This window comes from Haematobia irritans, chromosome 3 (assembly GCF_050003625.1).
Source record: "Haematobia irritans isolate KBUSLIRL chromosome 3, ASM5000362v1, whole genome shotgun sequence".
Taxonomy (NCBI): Eukaryota; Metazoa; Arthropoda; class Insecta; order Diptera; family Muscidae; genus Haematobia; species Haematobia irritans.
Window position 1 is genome coordinate 126,637,419 of NC_134399.1, and position 27,033 is coordinate 126,664,451.

General features: G+C 32.2%; 1 protein-coding gene across 1 annotated transcript in view; it reads left to right on the top strand.

Moving 5' to 3' along the window:
* Positions 1–298: 298 nt before the first annotated feature.
* The window catches only part of Scgdelta (sarcoglycan delta), an 88,261-nt gene continuing 61,526 nt past the window's right edge, over positions 299–27,033 (top strand). The window contains exon 1 of the mRNA XM_075301794.1: positions 299–436. Within this exon, the coding sequence (XP_075157909.1) occupies positions 299–436 (138 nt within the window). The remainder of the gene's footprint in view (positions 437–27,033) is intronic.

Consider the following 27,033-nt stretch of genomic DNA (forward strand, 5'->3'; position numbering starts at 1 on the left):
CAAAATTTGCTGCCGAAACAAAATTTTCTATCGAAACAAAATTTTAACAAAATTTTCTATCGAAACAAAATTTTGACGAAATTTTCTATCGAAACAAAATTTTGACAAAATTTTCTATCGATACAATATTTTGACAAAATTTTCTATTGAACCAAAACTTCTACCAATTTTAAATTTAGTAGATTTTTGGTAAAATGTTCTTCAAACTTCTGTAGATTATTTTTGGCATGAGTGGCAATTGTGGCTATAGAACCCCGAAATGAACAAAGTTTTAGTTTATTGATCATAAATCGTTAGAATGATATTAGCAGCGTTAGCAACCTCCGTGATAGTGGTCGAAAAAATCGAAAATAGGAAATTCTTACAAAAACTGGATGTTAAATTCGCCAGAACTTATACAATTTGTTGTTTTGCCCATGGGAATAGCAAATCCAGGGTAAAAGCTGCTTTGAACAAGAATCGGAACGGTCATATAAAGCAGGAGTCAAAAAAGAATGCCTGAAAATTATGCTTCATAATGTTCATGTCATCTGGCAGAAGGGATGTGATTCATTTTGGGTCTTATATTCCAACTTCTTATGGAAATTAATATAAAAATGTTCAAGTTCAATCAAATAAACCAAGTTATTTGCCACCTAACAATGGCATGAACCAAAATCTACACGCAAAAAAAAAAAAAAAAAGGTTTGTAAAACGTGTACCGAAAACGTTTTACTTTTGTTTGAGTTTTTTTTTTGAATTTCTTCGAAAATGTTAAACTTTTATCACCAAAAAAAATCATTTGTTAAAAAATTTTTATTTTTTCAATAAAAAAAATATTTTTGAACCACCAACACAGTCCATTTCGTTTATATCAAGAACTGTTCTTTTCTAACTTTAAGTCTTTAATAAGACACATTTTACAGTTCTTAGTAAAAACTTAATATAGTAGTATGTAATGTTGAACTTCTTTTCGGAATTTTCCGAACAGATCTGGAATATGTGTAAAAAAAAGTTCGGTCGAAGCAGGGCTTGAACCCACGACCCTTGGCATGCAAGGCGGACGTAGCAACCACTGCTCCACGGTGCCAAACTAAATGTTTGTTTCTGTTAAATAAAGTTTGTTTAATCGGCTCGTGGGCGCCGCAAGCTATGCTATATTAATATAACTTATATGGATAATTATCTATTGGTGACAATAACAGCTACGTAGCTCAGTGGATAGTGTGCTGTCTTACAAATTGCATGGTCCGCAGTTCGATTCTCCGTCCAGGCGAAAGGAAAAATTTAAAAAAAAATTATAAAATCGAATAATTTCTTCTACATTGTTTGTATTACAGAAAAAGGTGCTAGGAAGTAAACAAAACCTCGTGGAAGTGAGAAAAATGTGAGGGAAAATGCAATTAACCAGAAAAGATTGTTTTTTGAGTTAGTCTTTATGAAATTGTTTTTACATCCTGGAAAAGAATAAACGTTTATAACAAAAGGTTTATACTTTTCTCCCAAAGAAACTTCCTTACAGCGAAAAGCAAATGAGAAACGAACTTTGTTTGTCTATAATTTCGTTTGGGAGGAAAGAATTATTTTTTTGCGTGTATCATGGACTTATTCTTAGGCTGTAAAGGGCGGAGAACCTTTAATAGTAACCAAAGCAAAAAAAAACAAGTAAGGAAAGTCTAAAGTGGGGCGGGGCCGACTATATTATACCCTGCACCACCTTGTAGATCTAAATTTTCGATACCATATCACATCCGTCAAATGTGTTGGATGCTATATATAATGGTTTGTCCCAAATACATACATTTAAACATCACTCAGTCTGGATAGAATTTGATAGACTTCTACAAAATCTATAGACTCAAAATTTAAGTCGGCTAATGCACTAGGGTGGAACACAATGTTAGTAAAAAAAAAATATGGAAAACGTTTAAATCTGAAGCAATTTTAAGGAAACGTCGAAAAAGTTTATTTATGATTTATCGCTCGATATATATGTATTAGAAGTTTAAGAAAATTGGAGTCATATTTACAACTTTTCGACTAAGCAGTGGCGATTTTACAAGGAAAATGTTGGTATTTTAACCATTTTTGTCGAAATCAGAAAAACATATATATGGGAGCTATATCTAAATCTGAACCGATTTCAACAAAATTTGGCACGCATAGCAACAATGCTTATTCTACTCCCTATGCAAAATTTCAACTAAATTGGAGTTAAAAATTGGCCTCTGTGGTCATATGGGAGCTATATCTATATCTGAACCGATTTCCACCAAATTTGGCACGCATAGCAACAATGCTAATTCCACTCCCTGTGCAAAATTTCAACTAAATCGGACCAAAAAATTGGCCTCTGTGGTCATATGAGTGTAAATCGGGCGAAAGCTATATATGGGAGATATATCCAAATCTGAACCGATTTCAACCAAATTTGGCACGCATAGCCACAATGCTTATTCTACTCCCTGTACAAAATTTCAACTAAATCGGAGTTAAAAATTGGCCTCTGTGGTCATATGAGTGTAAATCGGGCGAACGATATATATGGGAGCTATATCTAAATCTGAACCGATTTCAACCAAATTTGGCACGCATTGCTACAATGCTAATTCTACTCCCCGTGCAAAATTTCAACCAAATTGGGGTAAAACTCTGGCTTCTGGGACCGTATTAGTCCATATCGGGCGAAATATATATATATGGGAGCCATATCTAAATCTGAACCGATTTCTTCCAAAATCAATAGGGATCTATTCTGAGCCAAAACACATACTTGTGCCAAATTTGAAGTCGATTGGACTAAAACTGCGACCTAGACTTTGATTAAAAAATGTGTTCACGGACAGACGGACAGACGGTCATGGCTATATCGACTCAGGAGCCCACCCTGAGCATTTTTGCCAAAGACACCATGTGTCTATCTCGTCTCCTTCCGGGTGTTGCAAACATATGCACTAACTTATAATACCCTGTTTCACAGTGTGGAGCAGGGTATAAATATGGGAAACATGTAAATCTGAAGCAATTTTAAGGAAACTTCGCAAAAGTTTATTTATGATTTATCGCTCGATATACATGTATTAGAAGTTTAGGAAAATTAGACTCATTTTTACAATGTTTTGACTAAGCAGTGGCGATTTTACAAGAAAAATGTTGATATTTTGAGCTTTTTTGTCGAAATTAGAAAAACATATATATGGGAGATATATCTAAATCTGAACCGATTTCAATATAACTTATATGGATAATTATCTATTGGTGACAATAACAGCTACGTAGCTCAGTGGATAGTGTGCTGTCTTACAAATTGCATGGTCCGCAGTTCGATTCTCCGTCCAGGCGAAAGGAAAAATTTAAAAAAAAATTATAAAATCGAATAATTTCTTCTACATTGTTTGTATTACAGAAAAAGGTGCTAGGAAGTAAACAAAACCTCGTGGAAGTGAGAAAAATGTGAGGGAAAATGCAATTAACCAGAAAAGATTGTTTTTTGAGTTAGTCTTTATGAAATTGTTTTTACATCCTGGAAAAGAATAAACGTTTATAACAAAAGGTTTATACTTTTCTCCCAAAGAAACTTCCTTACAGCGAAAAGCAAATGAGAAACGAACTTTGTTTGTCTATAATTTCGTTTGGGAGGAAAGAATTATTTTTTTGCGTGTATCATGGACTTATTCTTAGGCTGTAAAGGGCGGAGAACCTTTAATAGTAACCAAAGCAAAAAAAAACAAGTAAGGAAAGTCTAAAGTGGGGCGGGGCCGACTATATTATACCCTGCACCACCTTGTAGATCTAAATTTTCGATACCATATCACATCCGTCAAATGTGTTGGATGCTATATATAATGGTTTGTCCCAAATACATACATTTAAACATCACTCAGTCTGGATAGAATTTGATAGACTTCTACAAAATCTATAGACTCAAAATTTAAGTCGGCTAATGCACTAGGGTGGAACACAATGTTAGTAAAAAAAAAATATGGAAAACGTTTAAATCTGAAGCAATTTTAAGGAAACGTCGAAAAAGTTTATTTATGATTTATCGCTCGATATATATGTATTAGAAGTTTAAGAAAATTGGAGTCATATTTACAACTTTTCGACTAAGCAGTGGCGATTTTACAAGGAAAATGTTGGTATTTTAACCATTTTTGTCGAAATCAGAAAAACATATATATGGGAGCTATATCTAAATCTGAACCGATTTCAACAAAATTTGGCACGCATAGCAACAATGCTTATTCTACTCCCTATGCAAAATTTCAACTAAATTGGAGTTAAAAATTGGCCTCTGTGGTCATATGGGAGCTATATCTATATCTGAACCGATTTCCACCAAATTTGGCACGCATAGCAACAATGCTAATTCCACTCCCTGTGCAAAATTTCAACTAAATCGGACCAAAAAATTGGCCTCTGTGGTCATATGAGTGTAAATCGGGCGAAAGCTATATATGGGAGATATATCCAAATCTGAACCGATTTCAACCAAATTTGGCACGCATAGCCACAATGCTTATTCTACTCCCTGTACAAAATTTCAACTAAATCGGAGTTAAAAATTGGCCTCTGTGGTCATATGAGTGTAAATCGGGCGAACGATATATATGGGAGCTATATCTAAATCTGAACCGATTTCAACCAAATTTGGCACGCATTGCTACAATGCTAATTCTACTCCCCGTGCAAAATTTCAACCAAATTGGGGTAAAACTCTGGCTTCTGGGACCGTATTAGTCCATATCGGGCGAAATATATATATATGGGAGCCATATCTAAATCTGAACCGATTTCTTCCAAAATCAATAGGGATCTATTCTGAGCCAAAACACATACTTGTGCCAAATTTGAAGTCGATTGGACTAAAACTGCGACCTAGACTTTGATTAAAAAATGTGTTCACGGACAGACGGACAGACGGTCATGGCTATATCGACTCAGGAGCCCACCCTGAGCATTTTTGCCAAAGACACCATGTGTCTATCTCGTCTCCTTCCGGGTGTTGCAAACATATGCACTAACTTATAATACCCTGTTTCACAGTGTGGAGCAGGGTATAAATATGGGAAACATGTAAATCTGAAGCAATTTTAAGGAAACTTCGCAAAAGTTTATTTATGATTTATCGCTCGATATACATGTATTAGAAGTTTAGGAAAATTAGACTCATTTTTACAATGTTTTGACTAAGCAGTGGCGATTTTACAAGAAAAATGTTGATATTTTGAGCTTTTTTGTCGAAATTAGAAAAACATATATATGGGAGATATATCTAAATCTGAACCGATTTCAACCAAATTTGGCACGCATAGCTACAATGCTAATTCTACTCCCTGTGCAAAATTTCAACTAAATCGGAGCCCAAAAATGGTCTCTGTGGTCATATGAGTGTAAATCGGGCGAAAGCTATATATGGGAGATATATCTAAATCTGAACCGGTTTCAGCCAAGTTTAGCACGCATAGCTACAAGTTCTACTCGCAGTGCAAAATTTCAATAAAATCGGAGTAAAAGATTGGCCACTGTGGTCATAAGAGTGTAAATCGGGCGAACGATATATATGGGAGCTATATCTAAATCTGAACCGATTTCAATAAAATTTGGCACACTTGACTACACTACTAATTCTACTCCCTGTGCAAAATTTCAACCAAATTGGTTTAAAACTCTGGCTTCTGGGACCGTATTAGTTCATATCGGGCGAAAGATATATATGGGAGCTATATCTAAATCTGAACCGATTTCTTCAAAAATCAATAGGGTTTTATTCTTAGCCAAAACACATACTTGTGCCAAATTTGAAGTCGATTGGACTAAAACTGCGACCTAGACTTTGATTACAAAAATGTGTTCACGGACAGACGGACATGGCTATATCGACTCAGGAGCCCACCCTGAGCATTTTTGCCATAGACACCATGTGTCTATCTCTTCTCCTTCTGGGTGTTGCAAACATATGCACTAACTTATAATACCCTGTTCCACAGTGTGGCGCAGGGTATAAATACTCAAATTAAAATTTGTACAAATTTCCATGCGGTGACTTTTCAAACCCCTCTCATAAGAGTTTTAGGGTGATGATATTATCCTTGCATGTGTTCACATCTAACACAAATTCCATAATGCAAACAAGTTTAATCTTTGGATATATCTTAAATATAATCGTCAAAGTTGTTCGTGCAATCTTCTGTTGACGGTTGCATTTCCCAAGCACGTAAGTTTTGTATAACAAGCCATACTATGTTAGGCAACAGCCAGTATGCTCTGTTGCACACAGGAAAGGGTTCACGAAACTATTGAAGTGTCGTGGAACATGCAGGCATTGGCGTTTATTAATAGTTTCCTTCATTGGTTTTTGGATGCAAGTTTTGCAAACTTCACCTCTCAAATACCTGCTCACCTGCTGTTTTTTAACGCATACAAAAAGCAAACTGCCGGACTTGCAATGGATATCCACTTTGTGTGACATACTCAAAGGCAATTCTATTCATTTGATATTCTGTTTTGTGACTTGTGATTTGTTTTTAGTCTTTTTGTTTCTTAAGGAAAAAGTGAAAGGGAAGTATGTATATTGAATACAAAAACCATTTGCTTATATTGCCGTTTCGATGGCATTTGACTGGCGAATGGATTATAAAATGGGGTATAGGTGCGTATACTTTATAAAAAAGCCACTCATAACTATCATACGCTCCTTGGTACAACAACGCATATAGCCCAATTCTGAATATAGGGAATGTGTTCCCTGGGAATTCATTTTCCCCGGGAATAAAATCCTCCTATTCTAAACAGTAGGGGAAGGGAATAACATGGGAGAAATAATTCAGAGTATTCGAAGTCAGCTGTTTTACTTCAACTGTTTTATTTTCATAAATTTTTAATATTAAAATTTTGAATTTAAATTGTATTAAATTGATGTAAAAGTTGAGTTAAACGCGAAAAACGTCAAAAATGCTTAGTGCCGTGTTTATGGTAGTAGCTGAGGAGAGGCGCATCAACGTGGCAAGGTCTAAAGGATAGAAAGGAGAAAGCTACGCGATGCCATTAACCCACTTGAGTTGCCTTAAACGTTGTAACTACATACTTGTACATGAAGAGGTTGTTACTTAGTTCATGGGATTTATAGGGTTAAAGTGGCAGCCCGATTTGATTCGGACTCACTTAGACCATTCAGTTCATTGTGATACAATATTATAGGGTAAATAATCCAGCCTTCAAATACCTGTTGGATGTAGTACCAGCCCACATTCCACCTCAAAGCAAGTCTTTTGGATTATCTTCACTAGTAAGATTAGGTGCTACGCTTCTTTGTCGAAGGTGGTTACCAAAAAGGGCGTAAGAAAAGATCGAGACATATCTGTGGCCCAGAGTAGCCTGAACAAAGTTCATAAAGAAGTCATAAATATATTTAAAGAACACCTATGCCCGAATTGGATATATTTCATCAAAACGGAAGAAGAAAACTAGTAAATTTCTTCAGCTTTTTACACCACGCGGGACACATGTTCGCATTATTGCTCCTTTAAGAAACAAGCACCTACATTAAAACAGCAAGGGATATTATAGTTTAAATGTAAAATCTTTATGTTCTATTTATATAAAAGAAATTTTAAAATATGTACAGATCTGTGACCATGAGATGAGCATTCGGTAGTTGGATGCATCCCATCATCAATTTTAATGTAATTTTTTAATTTGACCGGAAATTACAGAGAAATGAAGCATTTTGGTTACAACTCCCTTGATTTTTTTGGGGGAATTATTCCCAAAAAATGTCATCGTTTTCCCCTTTTTATTGTCATTTGTAATACCAATCTTTCCCCAAGGGAAAAATTTCCCATTTTCGAAGTTGGTTTAGAATAAGGGAAAAGGGAATAAAGAAAAATTCCCCAGGGAGATTTTGTTTAGAATAGGGGAACAGGGAATAGAGAAAAAATTCCCAGGGAGTTGTTATTGAGAATTGGGCTAATAGTCTTTGGCAAAAATGCTCAGGGTGGGCTCCTGAGTCAATATAGCCATGTCCGTCTGTCCGTGAACACATTTTTGTAATCAAAGACTAGGTCGCAGTTTTAGTCCAATCGACTTTAAATTGGGCACAAGTATGTGTTTTGGCTCAGAATAGAACCCTATTGATTTGTGGAAGAAATCGGTTCAGAGTTAGATATAGCTCCCATATATATCTTTCGCCCGATATGGACTTATATTTCCCCAGAAGCCAGAGTTTTACCCTAATTTGCTTAAAATTTTGCACAAGAAGAACAATTATTACTATAGTCAAGTGTACTAAATTTTATTGAAATCGGTTCAGTTTTAGATATAGCTTCCATATATATCTTTCGCCCGATATTGACTAATACGGTCCCAGAAGCCAGAGTTTTACCCCAATTTGGTTGAAATGTTGCACAGGGAGTACAATTAGTAGTGTTGTCAAGTGTGCCAAATTTTATTGAAATCGGTTCAGATTTAGATATAGCTCCCATATATATCTTTCGCCCGATATGGACTAATACGGTCCCAGAAGCCAGAGTTTTACCCCAATTTGGTTGAAATTTTGCACAGGGAGTACAATTAGTAGTGTTGTCAAGTGTGCCAAATTTTATTGAAATCGGTTCAGATTTAGATATAGCTCCCATATATATAGTTCGCCTGATTTAACATACACTCATATGACCACAGTGGCCAATCTTTTACTCCGATTTATTTGAAATTTTGCACAGGGAGTAGAATTAGCATTGTAGCTATACGTGCCAAATTTGGTTGAAATCGGTTCAGATTTAGATATAGCTCCCATATATAGCTTTCGCCTGATTTACACACATATGACCACAGAGGCCAATTTTTTGCTCCGATTTAGCTGAAATTTTGCATAGGGAGTAGAATTAGCATTGTAGCTCATAGTTTTTTATACCCTCCACCATAGACTGGTGACGGGGGTATAATAAGTTTGTCATTCCGTTTGTAACACATCGAAATATCGATTTCCGACTATATATATATTCTTGATCAGGGAGAAATTCTAAGACGATATAAGCATGTCCGTCTGGCCGTATGTCTGTCTGTTGTAATCACGCTACAGTGTTCAATAATGGCGCTATCGTCCTGAAATTTGGCACAGATAAGTCATTTGTCTGCACGCAGGCCAAGTTCGAAAATAGCCCATTTTCAATCCAGGTTTTGATATAGCTCCCATATAAACCGATCCCCTTATTTGGGGTCTTGGGCTTCTAGAAACCGTAGTTGCTATCCGATTTGTCTCGAATTGGAAATCTATAGGTCTTTTAGAACCATGTTTGAAATTCTAAGACGATCCGTCTCTCTGTCTTTTGTAATTATGCTACAGGCTTCAATAATAGAGATATCTTTCTGAAATTTAGCACAGATTCGTTTTTTCAGCAAGCAGGGCAACATCGGTACTGCTATTGATACAGTCACCATATAGTAAATAAGCTGACGCCCGATTTGGTTTCCGGATCATCTATACACCGCAAATTAAACCGCATTCACAGAAAAGAAAACCTAGAAGTAATTTCGTTTCATAAATTGGTATAGAGAATATCACAAGCATCGATTCACGGTTTGATAGAGCCACATATAGACTAATCTCCCACTTTAACTTATTGAGCTTCTAGAAACCAAAATTTTTACCCTGATTTTTGCCTGATTTTGCAAGAGATTTCTTTTGGATCCACGAAGTCCTATGTCGTTACATATTTTGGCATAACTCCCATATAAATCGACATCCTGGTTTGAATTTTCGAGCACCTACACATCCCAGTTTTAACCGAATTGCGTGAAATTGGAAATCCAGAGGTATTATTGGGTCTACAAATATGCATGCCGTAATTGCTCTAAATCACAAATAAAATATCCCAATTTTACTTTTCGTACTCTTTCGAGTAATGGGGGGAAAAAATCATAATTGAGATGACTAAATTAAGATTTTAGATTATAAAAAAAAAACAACAACAATTTCTCAAAGACTTATAAATTCTTATAAATTCAATTCTTATAAATTCAAAATGATATTTTACTTAATCTTATTATTTGAACCAATCTTCCTGAGAGCTATACAACAAAATATCGGGAATTTGCCGTCCTTAATATCCGGGAAGTGAGAGCGTTAATAAGGTAGAATCACGAGAATTTCTGGGATTGCGGTCCTGAGAAAAACTCACAGTCCGCATATTTATGTGTATTCTAAAATTTGAATACATCCCATTTGCAATGAAGATTTCCTTCCCATATATATTATCTTAACACTGAATGATATATAGCATTGTTTCAGTAGCATATAATTCTTCAAAACAAAACCAAAATTTTGATATTTCCATTTGCAACGAACAGATTAACTTGTACCACATACCTAATCTAATAGTTGAGGTTTCGCATATATAACAAACATACGTGTATATGTACTCAAGCTAAAATGCAAACTATTATAACAGGTATAATATAACGTATAAAATATATACCAGGATGTAGTGAAAGTACATTAAGAAAATATTAATATGATTTTTACTTTAACCAAAATTTCTATGACAAAATAAATTTAAACGCTGTAATTAAAATTTATGTCCCATTTGTTGAATTTCGATTTTATATTATTTTGCATTTCACCTTCAGAAATATGGACACGAGAGTGGAAATAAATTGCATTTTAATGTCTAAACATTTTGAAATAAAACAATTCAAAAATCTTTTAGTACCATCTTGGAAGTCCACTAACCACAACCACAAATATTAATGTGTTTAGCATATCGCTGGCTGGAATAGACGAGTGTGTGGTTATTTATTTTGTGAATTTTGTGAAAATTTATTGTAATTACGTACATATCCTTCATCAGTATCTAGATTTGGAACAGGCTATGATTCGCAAATGCAAGGAACAGTGAAGGCACAAAACATGTAGGCCATTGTTAAGGTATGGAAATATATGTCGATCTATTTCCGAGCATATAAAGTAAAGACGTCGGTCCGTCTGTCGGCTGTAATCAAATTGCATCCTTCAATAATAAAACTATCGTACCGAAATTTTGCACAAACTCATTGTCAGCAGGTAGGTTATATTCAAAGATGGGCTATATCGCTTTATGCTTGCACATATCATCCCCCTCCCCCTAAAGCCGACCACATAAATTGAATGCATGAGAACATTGAAGCCCGAATTTTCATCTCATTCTCTCCAAGTTGAAAAATGGTTTAAAATTTTATAATTATTCCTAAAGAACCAAGCAAAAAATTTAGAAGTACTTCTAAGGGCACAACTTCCAAAAATGTTCTCGCAAAGATGTTCTTCATTAAAAAAAAATTATTTTATTAAAGTTTTTAAGTCACATTTTTCATATTTTTAAAGGGTAATTTTAACTTTTTATACACTCCACCATAGGATGGAGGGTATATTAACTTTGTCATTCCGTTTTTAACACATGGAAATATTGCACTCAGACCCCATAATATATATATATATATATATATATATATATATATATATATATATATATATATATATATATATATATATATATATATATATATATATATATATATATATATATATATATATATATATATATATATATATATATATATATATATATATATATATATATATATATATATATATATATATATATATATATATATATATATATATATATCACTCACAAAAAATCGCTTCTGTAACATATATACATTTTTGGCTATTGTCCAAACATTTATATGTTTGATCTCTTCCAATATATAATATGTTTGAAAGCATATTGGTCTAAACAATATATGTTTGGGTAGTCAATTTCCAAACATTTTGTATTTTTGCATCCAAATTCAATAATGTTGTCTTCCAAAAAACAATATGTTATTATGTGAACATATAATATGTTTGGAAGCATTTTGCACCCAAAAATATTATATGCTTAAAAAAAATTCTCCCAAACAATATTGTGCTCAAAATTTTATTTATTTATTTATATATTTACAATCATAATGAATTATGAAAATAAACAGGTAATATAGGTGCTAACAACATAGGTTTTCGAACTGAATGCTCAAAATTTTGTTTCTGCCTAATTGTATATTCCCCCCATTTTTCTCACTTCCACGAGATTTTTTAGTTATTAGCACCTTTTTCTGCAATACAAACATTTTAGAAGGAATTATTCAATTTTATGATTTTTTTATTTTAATTTTACCTTTTGCCGGACGGGGATTCGAACAGCGGACCACACAGTTTGTAAGGATCAAAGAAGTAGCTGATCAATTGCCCAAGGAAAAATAAAATGTTAATTTTGTAATAACAAGCAACAACCACCAACTTAATTCAATATCGCTCCCTGTTAAATAGCGCTCCAAGCTACTAAACACATATATGTTTATAGGCTATTTCTAAATTAATATATGTTTGCATCCAAGCATATAATATATATACAAACATTTTATGTCCCAAACATAATATGTTCTAACATATTAACATATATGTCCCAAACATGTTATGCTAGTTTATGAACATTATATGCTTGCACTCAAAAATATTGTGTTTAAAAATTTGTTTTCCAAACATATAATGTTTATAGCCAAACATATGAAAAACAGTCTTTTTCATCCGTGTATATATATATATATATATATATATATATATATATATATATATATATATATATATATATATAATATATATATATATATATATATATATATATATATATATATATATATATATATATATATATATATATATATATATATATATATATATATATATATATATATATATATATATATATTTATATATATATATATATATATATATATATATATATATATATATATATAGGCCCCATATAAACCGATCCCCAGATTTGACCTACGGTGCCTTATGGAGAAGCAAAATTCATCCGATCTGGTTGAAATTTGGTTCGTGGTGGTAGTATATGCTATTTAATAACCATGCTAAAAGTGATCCATATCAGTCCATTATCATATATAGCCCCCATATAAAACGATCCCGAGAGTTGGTTTTGGAGCCGCTTGGAGGAGCAAATTTCATCCGAGTCAGTTGGAATTTGGTACATTGTGCCAGTATATGTCCTAACTAGGTCCATGCCTAACTAGGTCCATATCGGTCTATAATTATATATATTGGTCCATATCAAGTTCATAATTGTATAGCCCCCGCATAAGCGACCCCTATATTACAATTCTGGCTCTCTAAGTACCGTGCAAAAATATCGATTTGTACCACATATGGACAAACTTACCCAAGTAATTCGATTGTGGATGGCAGTGTTTAGAAGTTTCTACGCAATCCATGGTGGAGGGTACATAAGATTCGGCCTGGCCGTACTTGCGGCCGTATATACTTGTTTTTTTTTTGGAATTTCTCAAAACCCGTGTAAGATATAAATTAAATTTTTTCGGTCTTAAAATCACGTTTATTGTAGATTTTTTTTAGTATGTACGAATTCAAAATAGTGATAATAGAAAATGACTTAGACCACTTTAGACCGACCAAAGCTTTATCCCTTTTTTGTATTGGAAAATTTTAAAACTTTAGTCACAGACTACGTACAATATTAACCATAACTTTTGATAGAAGTGTCCAATAAATATGAACTTTTGACAGGATACAATTCACATCAATCCGAATAAAAAACAACGAACTCCATAAAAAAATGCTAAGTCGACTTAACGTACACTGGAATGAGGACATCGATATAGCTTCCAACAAAATTGAAGGATTTAAGATGGTATCGAAAATGTAGATCTATGTGGTAAAGGGTATAATATAGTCAGCCCGCCCGACTGTAAACTTTCTTTAATTGTTATGTATTACTATTTGAGGAAATTTTTGTTATTCGAGGCTAGGAGAAAACTTACATATTTTTAAACCTGTAAGGCTGCTACTTTATTAGGTTATCGAGTTGAAAACCATTTTATTTTCACGTTTACGGTAAAATAATTAAAATCATAACTAAAACAACACATACAAAGTGTTTCTTGACTTTTTCTAAAAACATAATTTTATGTCAAATTGACAACAAAGATAAATATTATGGAAGACGAACATTTTTGGCATAACATCATGAGTTAATGTCATGGATTGTGGCGCCTAAGAGAACCACACACGAGCCAAAATTTCCTATTAAAATACAAAATGGTATCATCAAAAAATTTACTTTTATATTTCTATTTTCCGCGTGATTCATTATTCTCTCAACACAAAACTTAAGGAAAAACATGGTCTTCGTATTTAGAAAGTGTCAAAAACATCAAAAGGCCATCAATATTTGTTGTGACGCATAGTATTTGAAAAGTTTGCATCTATTTATAGCTAGCAGCACTCTATGGTAGGACCATTATTTTGCGCTACGTAATGCTAGACCTGGTAAACCACTCTTTTCTAATATTTGTAAAATTCTATTTCCATATATATATTTGTTTAAATTTCTATTGATTTGAATTCAACTTTTTTTAACTACATTGAAAACATTTTGTATTTAGTTTGAGTCACGGATGCTGTCTCTTGGCATTTAGACGACAAACCAGGAACTTGCAGCGGGTGCTTTTTTCATAATCCTTGCGATTACGAGCAAATCCCTATCGCGTATTCTTTGCTGTTACAATGTGGGCTTTTATTACAAAATATAATCTGCCATTATTTTAACCAACCCAGCAAAAATTTAAGTGGTTCACATATATCTTGCCATTTTCCATAATTTTCTTCTGTATAGTTTGATGATTCAAATCCATTTGTAGAATCACATTCAACGCAGTTACTAATTTCGATGTTTTATATTATAATTTTCGGGAAGCCATTAAAAACGAACATGGAATTCAATGTCTAAAATTATCCACCTAAGAAACCAATACCCTGAGAATTACAGTTTTTCGTAACACAATCTAAATTAATTGATAGTCTTCTCTCGGTCTAACAATTCTCACTGATTTTGTTGATGATGAGGTAAATTTCTAAATATCGACTTCAATTTATTTTAAAAAAGCTATTATTTCGGTTTGTTTTCTTTGGCACAATAACAAAACAAAAAACTAAAATATTTATTGAGATTCTAAATAAATTCGGTTTGATTGTTTTCTTTGAAAATGTTTATGTTATTTCAGCAATTTTATTTTATTTATAATTATTATGGTATGCTGATGATTGTGGTTGTTTTTCTCCTTGACATTGACTTATTGTACGAACTAAATAACGTTCAATTTAAAAAATGAAGCTTACACACAATTCCACCAAAAAAAGTGAGTAAGGTAGAAATTCAGGCTGGCCGACAATAACATATCATAGCCTAAATCAAACTTAGACATTTGTGGGGTGTTATTAAAATTTGGGAAATAAACAGCATCATCGTATTAAAAACAAGTAAGGAAAGTCTAAAGTCGGGCGGGGCCGACTATATTATACCCTGCACCACTTGGTAGATCTAAATTTAGATTTAATAAAGGTTTGTCCCAAATACATACATTTAAATATCACTCGATTTGGACAGAATTTGATAGACTTTTACAAAATCTATAGACTCAAAATTTAAGTTGGCTAATGCACTAGGGTGGAACACAATTTTAGTAAAAAAATATGGGAAACATTTAATTCTGAAGCAATTTTAAGGAAACTTCGCAAAAGTTTATTTATGATTTATTGCTCGATATATATGTATTAGAAGTTTAGGAAAATTAGATTCATTTTTACAACTTTTCGACTAAGCAGTGGAGATTTAACAAGGAAAATATTGGTATTTTGACCATTTTTGTCGAAATCAGAAAAACATATATATGGGAGCTATATCTAAATCTGAACCGATTTCAATCAACTTTGGCACACATGATTATATTTCTAATTGTACTCCTAGTGCACAATTTCAACCAAATTGGGCCAAAACTCTGACTTCTGGGGCCATATAAGTACATATCGGGCAAAAAATATATATGGAAGCTATATCTAAATCTGAACCGATTTCAATCAAATTTGGCACACATGACTATACTTCCAATTGTACTCCTTGTGCAAAATTTCAAGCTAATCGGGATAAAACTCTGGCTTCTAGGTCCATATAAGTGCATATCGAGCGAAAGATATATATGGGAGCTATATCTAAATCTGAATCGATTTCAACCAAATTTGGCACGCATAGCTACAATGCTAAATCTACTCTCTGTGCAAAATTTCAACCAAATTGGGCCAATACTCTGGCTTGTAGGACCATATTAGTCCATATCGGGCGAAATATATATATGGAAGCTATATCTTAGTCTGAACCGATTTCAATCAAATTTGGCACACATGATTATATTACTAATTGTATTCCTAGTGCAAAATTTTAAGCAAATTAGGGTAAAACTCTGGCTTCTGGGGCCATATAAGTCCATATCGAACGAAAGATATATGGAGCTATATCTAAATCTGAACCGATTTCAATCAATTTTTGCACACTTGACTATACGACTGAGTGTTACGTTTGTACAAATTTTCAAGCAAATCGGTATAAAACTCTGGCTGCTGGGTCCATATTAGTTCATATCGGGCGAAAGATATATATGGGAGCTATATCTAAATCTGAACCGATTTCTTCCAAAATCAATAGGGTTCTATTCTGACCTAAATTAGGGACATGTGCCAAATTTGAAGGCGATTGGACTTAAATTGCGGCCTAGACTTTGATCACAAAAATGTGTTCACAGACAGATGGACGGACGGACAGACGGACAGACGGACATGGTTATATCGACTCAGGGACCCACGCTGAGCATTATTGCCAAAGACACCATGTGTCTATCTCGTCTCCTTCTGGGTGTTACAAACATATGCACTAACTTATAATACCCTGTTCCACAGTGTGGCGCAGGGTATAAAAGTAAGAGGTACATGTTTATAAAAACTTTGGTAAGGTTCCAAGATGTTTACTGCAACTTAAAAGATTATCCAAATAAAAAAATAATTGAAATCATGAACATTTGTGTGCGATTATTTTTTTATAAATTTCGACGAACCTAATTCAATTTGGCGCGATATCGTAGTTCACTTCAAAACGAATTTCCATCCAAAATGAATTTCGTCAATAAAAATTCAATGTGTGTGAGCCACCGTGGTGCAATGCTTAGCATGCGCGTCTTGCATACATAGAGTGATGGGTTCAACCCCAGTTTTGAACGAACAACAAAAAGATTTTTAGCGGTGGATAATGCCCTCTCATTTCTGAGTGTTTCAAAGCTCCTCTAAGTGTTTTCACCGCAAAGTGGAACGCTGTTCGCACTCGGCTATAAAAAGTAGGACCCTAGTCATTGGGCTAAACAAAGAATCGGGGAGCACTCAGTGATAAAAAGAAATTTACCACTGTGGTGTCACAATCACGGTTGCCACGGTTGGTGGAAATTTTAGCAAAAATGGCAGAACTCTAAATAAGAGGTACTTCTATAGAGTTATTTCAATAGACAATTTTGTCAAAATTTTATTTCTATAAAAAATTTAATCAAAATTTTATTTCTATAGAAATTTCGGTCAAAATTTAATTTCTATGGAAATTATTGTCAAATTTTGCCAACATTTTGCTTTTTATAGAAATTTTTGTCAAAATTTTATTTCTATAGAAAATCTTGTCAACATATTATTACTAAAGAAAATTTTGTCAAAATATTATTTCTATAGAAAATTTTGTAAAAATTTTATTTCTATAGAAAATTTTGTTAAAATTTTATTTCTATAGAAAATTTTGTCAAAATTTTATTTCTATAGAAAATTTTGTCAAAATTTTATTTCTATAGAAAATTTTGTCAAAATTTTATTTCTATAGAAAATTTTGTCAAAATTTTATTTCTATAGAAAATTTTGTAAAAATTTGATTTCTATAGAAAATCCTGTCAAAATTTTATTTCTAAAGAAAATCTTGTCAAAATATTATTTCTAAAGAAAATTTTGTCAAAATTTTATTCCTATAGAAAATTTTGTTAAAATTTTATTTCTATAGAAAATCTTGTCAAAATTTTATTTTCTAAAGAAAATCTTGTCAAAATATTATTTCGAAAGAAAATTTTGTCAAAATTTTATTTCTATAGAAAATTTTGTCAAAATTTTATTTCTATAGAAAATTTTGTCAAAATTTTATTTCTATAGAAAATGTTGTCAAAATTTTATTGCTATAGAAAATTTTGTCAAAATTTTATTGCTATAGAAAATTTTGTCACAATTTTATTTCTATAGAAAATTTTGTCAAAATTTTATTCCTATAGAACATTTCGTCAAAATATTATTTCTATAGAAAATTTTGTCCAAATGTTATTGCTATAGAAAATTTTGTCAAAATGTTATTGCTATAGAAAATTTTGTCACAATTTTATTTCTATAGAACATTTCGTCAAAATATTATTTCTATAGAAAATTTTGTTAATATTTTATTTCTATAGAAAATTTTGTCAAAATATTATTTCTATAGAAAATTTTGTCAAAATTTTATTTCTATAGAAAATTTTGTCAAAATTTTATTTCTGTAGAAAAATTTGTCAAAATTTTATTTCTATAGAAAATTTTGTCAGAATTTATTTCTACAGAAAATTTTGACAAAATTTTATTTCTATAGAAAATTTTGTCAAAATTTTTTTTTCTATGGAAAATTTTGTCATTTAGCGATATCCGTCTGTCTGTATACGTAACTTTGTGTGCAAAGTACAGCTCACAGTTTAAGTCTGATCGTCCTCAAATTTGGCACAGAGTTTTACTTTGGCTCAAAGACAATCGCAATTGATTTTGAAAAAAAATCGGTTCAGATTAAGATATAGCTGTCATATATATTTATCTGGTCTGGTCATAATTGACCTATTTATTAATGAATTTTCTCACAATTTGGGCTTTCGTAAAATACGCAAAATATCAGCCAAATCTGGACATATCGCAATCGTCCCACTAGAACAACAATCAATTGTGAATGGTACACAACCATATGGTTGCCAGTTGTCTTCCAAAACCAACCGCCGAAAAAGGATCACTCTTCACCACGACAAAGCGATCTCCTACACATCGGCTCAAACAACTGCATTTTTGAGCACTCAAAACATCGATTTGATGGAGAATTTTGGAAATTACATTACTTTGTGTCAAATTTGAAGACGATCGGTTAATAAAAAGTTCAATAGTACCCCATCTGCGGTGATGCATATAAATAGGGACTGTATCGTGATATTATTTTCCAAAGTCAATAGGGTTCGTCCATGTGCCGAAAAAATGTTATTAAAAACCAAATATGGAAAGTGTGAAGTCGGGCGAGGCCAACTATAATACACCCTGCACCACTTTGTATTTAGGTCTACATTTCGATAAAATCTCAAATCCTTCAAATTTGTAGAGTGCTTTGTATAAAAGTTTATGTTTCCATTACCCAATATATACCGATTTGGACAAAATTTTGTCAGACTTCTACAAAATCTTTAGCACGGCTAATGCCTTGGGTACAGTGTGGCGCAGGGTATAAATATAGGAAATATTTAACCATTTTTAGGTAAATTCGCTAAGATGCATTTATGATTTTTCAGTCGATAGATATGTATTAGAAGTATATCAAAATTTGAGTCATTGTTACAAGTTTTCGTCTTAGCATTAGTATCAGTGAGCATCAGTTAGAAATAAAATTTGCTATACATATTAAATTTTGTCCAAATTTTCTATAGAAATAAAATTGTGACAACAAAGTTTTCTATTGAAATAACATTTTGACATTATTTTCTATAGAAATAAAATGTTGTCAAAATTTACTATAGAAATAAAATGTTGACAGAATTTTCTATAGAAATAAAACTTTTACAAAATTTACTACAGAAATAAAATTTTGACAAAATTTTCTATAATATTTTGAAAAAATTTTCTATGGAAATGAAATTTAAACAAAATTTTGTATAGAAAAAAATTTTGACAAAATTTACTTCAGAAATAAAATTTTGACAAAATTTTCTATAGAAATAAAATTTTGAAAAAACTTCACTATAAAAATAAAATTTTGACAAAATTTTCTATAGAAATAATATGTAAACAAAATTTACTGCAGAAATAAAATTTTGACAAAATTTACTACAGAAATAAAATTTTGAGAAAATTTTCTATAGAACTAAAATTTTGTCTTTGAGTCAAACTAAAACTCTGTGCCAATTTGAGGACGAACGGACTTAAACTGTGAGCTGTACTTTGCACACAAAGTTACGTATACAGACAGACAGACGGATTTCGCTAAATGGCAAAATTTTCCATAGAAATAAAATTGAGCCAAAATTTTCTATAGAAATAAAATTTTGACAAAATTTTCAATAGGAATAAAATTTTGACAAAATTTACTATAGAAATAAAATTTTGACCACAATATATAAATAGAAATTAAATTTGAAGAAAAATTTTCTATAGAACTAAAATTTTAACAAAATTTTCTATAGAACTAAAATTTTAACAAAATTTTCTATAGAATTAAAATTTTGACAAAATTTTCTATAGAAATAAAATGTTGACAAAATTTACTACAGAAATTAAAATTTTGACGAAATTTTCTATAGAAATAGAATTTTAACATATTTTCTATAGAATTAAAATTTTCACAAAATTTTCTATAGAAATAAAATTTTGAAAAAATTTTCTATAGAAATGAAATTTAAACAAAATTTTCTATAGAAAAAAATTTAATTATACAATTAATTTTCGATTGTCAATTGCCTGTTTCGGTATCAGGCTAACATGTAATATAATAAGCAACGATGAGCCCGTCGTAAAACTAGGAAAAACACGACTAATGTACGCGTTAGAATGTTGTTGTATCCTGGAAACCAGTTTCTGTTAATTGTCATATGTTGTAGTTGACTGTAGAAACAATAAGCATTGTTCGACTGTTCACCACTTAGGTGAATTCTAACAAATTAGCTTTCTAAAAATAAATTTCGTGTTGTTGCATTACTATGTAACAAAACGAAATAAAAATAAGATTAAGGGACTTGTAAGTTATATGAAAAGATGATGTACAGTGGGAGAAAAGATGATTCAATTTGTAAGAGGAAATTTCCCAAATGTTTTCTCCATAAGGAGTTAGCATAAAGGGTCCAAAATTGAGTTATCTCTCCCAGCCAGATCTATACTAAAGGCTGTGGAAAGGTTCATTCGCCCGAACCAAAACATGTACAGTCCAGGCGTGTATAGGTTTGTATCTGGCGTTTTCTTTTCAATGGCTCTATTAACCATGTTCCTTAATCTATATCTGTCCATAAAGCTCGAAAAATAATTTTATAATTAGATATAATACATTTGGACGTCAATTGCCTGTTTCAGTATCAGGCTATCATGTAATATAATGAAAAAAATTTTGACAAAATTTTCTATAGAAATAAAATGTAGACAAAATTTACAGCAGAAATAAAATTTTGACAAAATTTACTACAGAAATAAAATTTTGAGAAAATTTTCTATAGAACTAAAATTTTAACAAAATTTTCTATTGAAATAAAATTTTGACAAAATTGTCTATAGGAACAAGATTTTGACAAAATTTACTATAGAAATAAAATTTTGACCACAATGTATATAGAAGTTAAATTTGTTCACAAAAATGTGAAGTGTTTAAAAAAATTAGCTTAGCCGGAGTCGACCAAAATTTTTACGACTCCGACTCCAGCAAAATTATCATACTCCGACTCCACAGCCCTGGTTATAACTATAACAGATCTTTCAAAAAAAAAAAGACAACAATAAAGTTATTATTAAATAGAGGATTATTTTCCAAATTGTTCATACGATTTTTAATCTACTGAACGTATTATTTAGTCCATTATTTATTTGTTAATTCTAAAAATCAAATCCATGGTATAGACCCGTCTTTAATTTGGCAGTGAATTTTGGATTTGAACCATTCCTCTACTACACTTTTCTAATATTTCATTTCGGTCTACAACATTAAAACATTCTAAGCAAATTTTTAATTTTTTATACTTATAGAGTCAAATCAATGTTAGAGGTTACATGAACCCTGTCCGAAATTAGTATCTTAGTGTTAAATAAATGTAAATTTTTGCTTAGAACTATAGGAGGAACGATTCCTCCCACAAACACCTAATCCATCTAACAATATTCACCACATCTATATACAGCATTTAAAACATTTGCTTATATTATAAACAATTTTCTCCTATTTCAAGCACGCCATAAACACCAATACCAATGTACATTCAACATTTGTTTTAATTTTATTTCTTTAAATTTTTTTCCAAAACAAAGAAAAAAAAAATATACTGAAATAACCCTCTAAAATAAACTACAAGAAAATTTAAATGAACTTAATGGAAACAAATGGGCCAACTGCATGCCACCTGTGGTAATTTATGTTCACGCACATTGCCAATAAACGGAATTTTAAAGTGCTAAAGTTTTGAATTATTTCTCTGGTGTTGAAGAGAGTGTTGGCGAACACATTCTGTATTAAATAAATATCACTCTTAGTGACCCTGAGTGTAAAAGCAATTGATTGAAGGTAAATTTAGTCTTTAGAGTTTCTTAGAATAATTGCGATTTTTGCTACATATGTGAGTGAAAAGTTGCTTTTATAAGATACAAACTTAAACAAAAATTAGATTACAGTTCGAATAGTTTATATAAAATTATATGAGTCCTAAAGCAAATCTACTGAATGCTTTTACTACCACCATAATCGTACCCTGGGGTATTGGGTATTAATTCATTTTAATGTTTAATTCATGTGCGAATACCTATTACCTGTTAAAAGTAGACATTTTGGGTTTTTCGTGTCAAAAAAAGATAAAACGCTGTATAACTCGGATATGAAACCTTTAACTTCAGGTATTTTCAGACACTTTGAACAAAAACCAAACCAGTAAAAAATGGAGTTTGTATTCGATAATTATAGGACGTGATAAGGCTTCAATATTTTATTGTTTGTGTTTTGTACAATCTCGTGAAATTATCAAACCACAAAATAAACCGGAAAACTCTTCTACAATGTAGGACCACAGGAAGTCACCTTACTGACACAACGTATGGTTTCGTAGAATGGTCCTTTTTAACTAAAACAACAAGTAAGGAAAGTCTAAAGTCGGGAGGGGCCGACTATATTATACCCTCCATCATATTGTAGATCCACATATTCGATAGCATATCAAATCCGTCCAATATGTTGGATGCTATATATAAAGGTTTATTTCCCCCTATATATATATTTCAATCTAACCCTATCTGGACATTTACAGCTGAACCAATTTTGCGGCAACTTCGCAAAAGTGTATTTATGATTTATCGGTCGATAGATATGTATTAGAAATAGAGGCAAATTTACAAGTTTTCGACTTAGCAGTGGCGATTTTATGAGGAAAATGTGGATATTTTGGCCATGTTTGTCCAAATCGGAAAACCATATATATACACGGACGAAAAAGACTGTTTTTCATATGTATGGATATAAAAATTATATGTTTGGAACTCAAATTTTTTAACAAAATATTTTTAAATACAAGCATATAATGTTCATCAACTAGCATAACATGTTTGGGACATATATGTTAAGATGTTAGAACATATTATGTTTGGGACATAAAATGTTTGTAAATATAATATGCTTATATGCAAACATATATTAATTTAGAAATAGCCTATACACATATTTGTGTTTAGAAAGAGAGACCTAGAGAGTATGCTGCGAGTAAAATAATGGAAGTAACCAATTGGCGCCTTAAAAATAAATATATGCACACAAAGAAAATGTCATTAAAATTTTTTACTACCAGTGTATGCCCTAAGGTGAAACATAATATGTTTGAACAATACAAATAATATTTTGTTTGGACCAATCCAGAAAATATATATGCTTGAAGCAAAATGTGTTTGGGGTTTATGTTACAGAAGCGATTTTTTTTGTGGGAGCTGTATCTAAATCTGAACCGATTTCAATTTAATTCATTACTCTTAACTAAAGTACTAGTTGTTCTCCTTGTGCGAAATTTCAACCGAATTGGAGTAAAACTCTGGCTTCCGGGGCCATATAAGCGCATATCGGGCGAATGATATATATGGGAGCTATATCTAAATCTGAACCCATTTCAGTAAAATTTGGCATACTAGACTATAGTATCAAGTGTTCTCTTTGTGCAAAATATCATGCAAGCTAGGGTAAACTCTGCCTTCTGGGGCCATATAACTGCATATCGAGCGAAATATATATATATATATATATATATATATATATATATATATATATATATATATATATATATATATATATATATATATATATATATATATATATATATATATATATATATATATATATATATATATATATATATATATATATAGAAATCGATTCAGATATAGCTATATCTGAATCGATTTCTTCCAAAATCAATAGAGTTCTATTCTAACCCAAAACAGAAACTTTGAAGTTGATTGAACTAAAACTGCCACCTGGACTTTGAATACAAAAATGTGTTCACAGACAGACAGACGGACGGGCGGACAGACGGACATGGATATATCGACTCAGGCACCCGCCCTGAGCGATATTGCCAAAGATACCATGTGTCTATCTCGTCTCCTTCTGAGTGTTGCAAACATAAGCATTACGAGCATCTTATAATACCCTGTACCACAGCGTGGGGCAGGGTACAAAAATCGGAAACTTTATGTTTTCAACAATCTCCCAGATATCGAAAAATCATGTAACCCATATTCATTTCATAAACTCCCAACAATCTCCCAGATATCGAAAAATCATGTAACCCATATTCATTTCATAAACTCACATGTGCTCTGTAAGAACTAAGTTAATCGAAGAAGCTTCGATTTTCCACTATTCCAAAGAGGAGTTTACCTTCCTTGGACAGGTATCGAAAAAGCGTGTAGACTGTATTAATTTATTCACCTTCCTCCACGTACTCTGTAAAGTTCAAATAAATCGGAGAAGTCTAGATTTAGCTCAATTCTTGTAAAATAGGGACGTCATTTTCCCCGATCAACTGTAGCATAATAAAGTATGCGATTTCTGCCTAGACACCACCTTCAACATCCCTGAAAATTTCACGAATATCGGTAGGTCTCCCTAGCCCTTCTAGTATAAACAAGTATATACAGCACTAAGTTCGGCCGGGCCGAATCTTACATACCCACCACCATGAACCAAATATTAGGGTTTCCTTTGAAATTCCAGGAGGGCTTGAGGACTTGAGGACACATCCCGAAGATAAATTTAAAGATTTCACCTATGAGGACTATATCAGATTCTGGATTTATAAGAACCATTTTTGTTTGAGTTTTAGAGGAATCATTAACATCTCTTGTAAGTGTGCAAGAAAATTATAAAATAACGTCTTGATTTGAAATCTTAAATCTGTAGAAGTAAAACCTGGAAATTTTACATTGAGTTTCAAGCAATTTTCATGATCAGTGCGCCTTCTACACCCTGAAGAAGTGAAGTCGGTCTATATGGAGGCATTACCAAATGGACCGATAAAAACTTAATCCGATACACGTTTTTGTGAGCCTAAAATACCAGAATATTTACAATTTCAGGAAAATCAGATAAAAACTACGGCTTCTAGAAACCCAAGGAGTTAAATCGGGAGATCGTTCTTATGGGGGCTATACTAAAATATGGACCGTTTTCGGCAGACCTCTTTATGACCCGAAAATACCTCTAGATTTCCAATTTCAGGCAAATAGGATAAAAACTTCGGATTCTAGAAGCCCAAGAAGTAAAATCGAGAAATCGGTCTATATGGGGGCTATACCAAAATATGGACCGATACTCACCATTTTCGGCACACCTCTTTATGATCCTAAAATACCTCTAGATTTCAAATTTCAGACAAATTGGATAAAAACAACGGTTTCTATAAGCCCAAGACCCCAAATCGGGAGGTCGTTTTATATGGGGACCATACCAAAATATGGACCGACACTCAGAATTTTTGGCACACGCGTTTGTGGTCCTACAATACCTCTAGATTTCGAATTTCAGGTAAATTGAATAAAAACTGCGGCTTCTATAAGCCCAAGAAGTAAAATCGGGAGAGTGGTCTATATGGGGGCTATACCAAAATATGGACCGATACTCAATATTTTTGGCACACCTCTTTATGGTCATAAAATACCTCCGGATTTGAAATTTCAGGAAAATTGGATAAAAACTACGATTTCTATAAGCCCTAGACCCCAAATCGGGAGGTCGGTTTATATGGGGACTATATCATATATGGACCGATACAGCCCATCTTCGAACTTGACCTGCCTGCAGACAAAAGACGAGTCTGTGCAAAATTTCAGCACGATTGCTTCATTATTGAAGACTGTAGCGTGATTACAACAGACAGACAGACAGAGGGACAGACGGACATCGTTATATCGTCTTAGAAATTCTCCCTGATCAGGAATATATATATACTTTATATGGTCGGAAATCGATATTTCGATGTGTTACAAACGGAATGACAAACTTATTATACCCCCGTCACCATTCTATGGTGGTGGGTATAAAAATCAGGTACCCCATATTAATTTCATAACATCCTGCGACGACCTTTGTAAAGTTTAGTTTTTTCACATTACTTGAAAAAAGCCGGACAATAGGGAGTTTCCCTTCTTCGATCAACTATGGAAAAATAAAATAGCAAATTTTTGTCTATTGGGTACCAGTTAACTTCGCTGAAAATTTTGATACAACTCGGAGAACTTTATCCTAATCTCCAAAAAGGCCAAGTGTTTTCAGGCTTTCCTTGATATTCTATCAAAGGGTATTAAAAATTGTTAACGCCAACTTAAATGATCAAATTCAGACTCGACTTCAAGTAGAAATTATTCTATATTTCAGGTAAAACAGCGTCTTTAAAATAAAGTATTTAAAAATCTTTCTTGCTTTGTAGTCAATATGCAGCTAGTCAACGAACTAAAAAGACGATTTCATTAATTTTGAAGAATTTTTCAGAATAATTAAAGTCAAATTGATCTGGTCTAACAAAAATTTCTTTCATGTAAAGATACAAAACACAGGAAATTTTATCGACTTTTGGACAAGGAAAAAGCTTTTT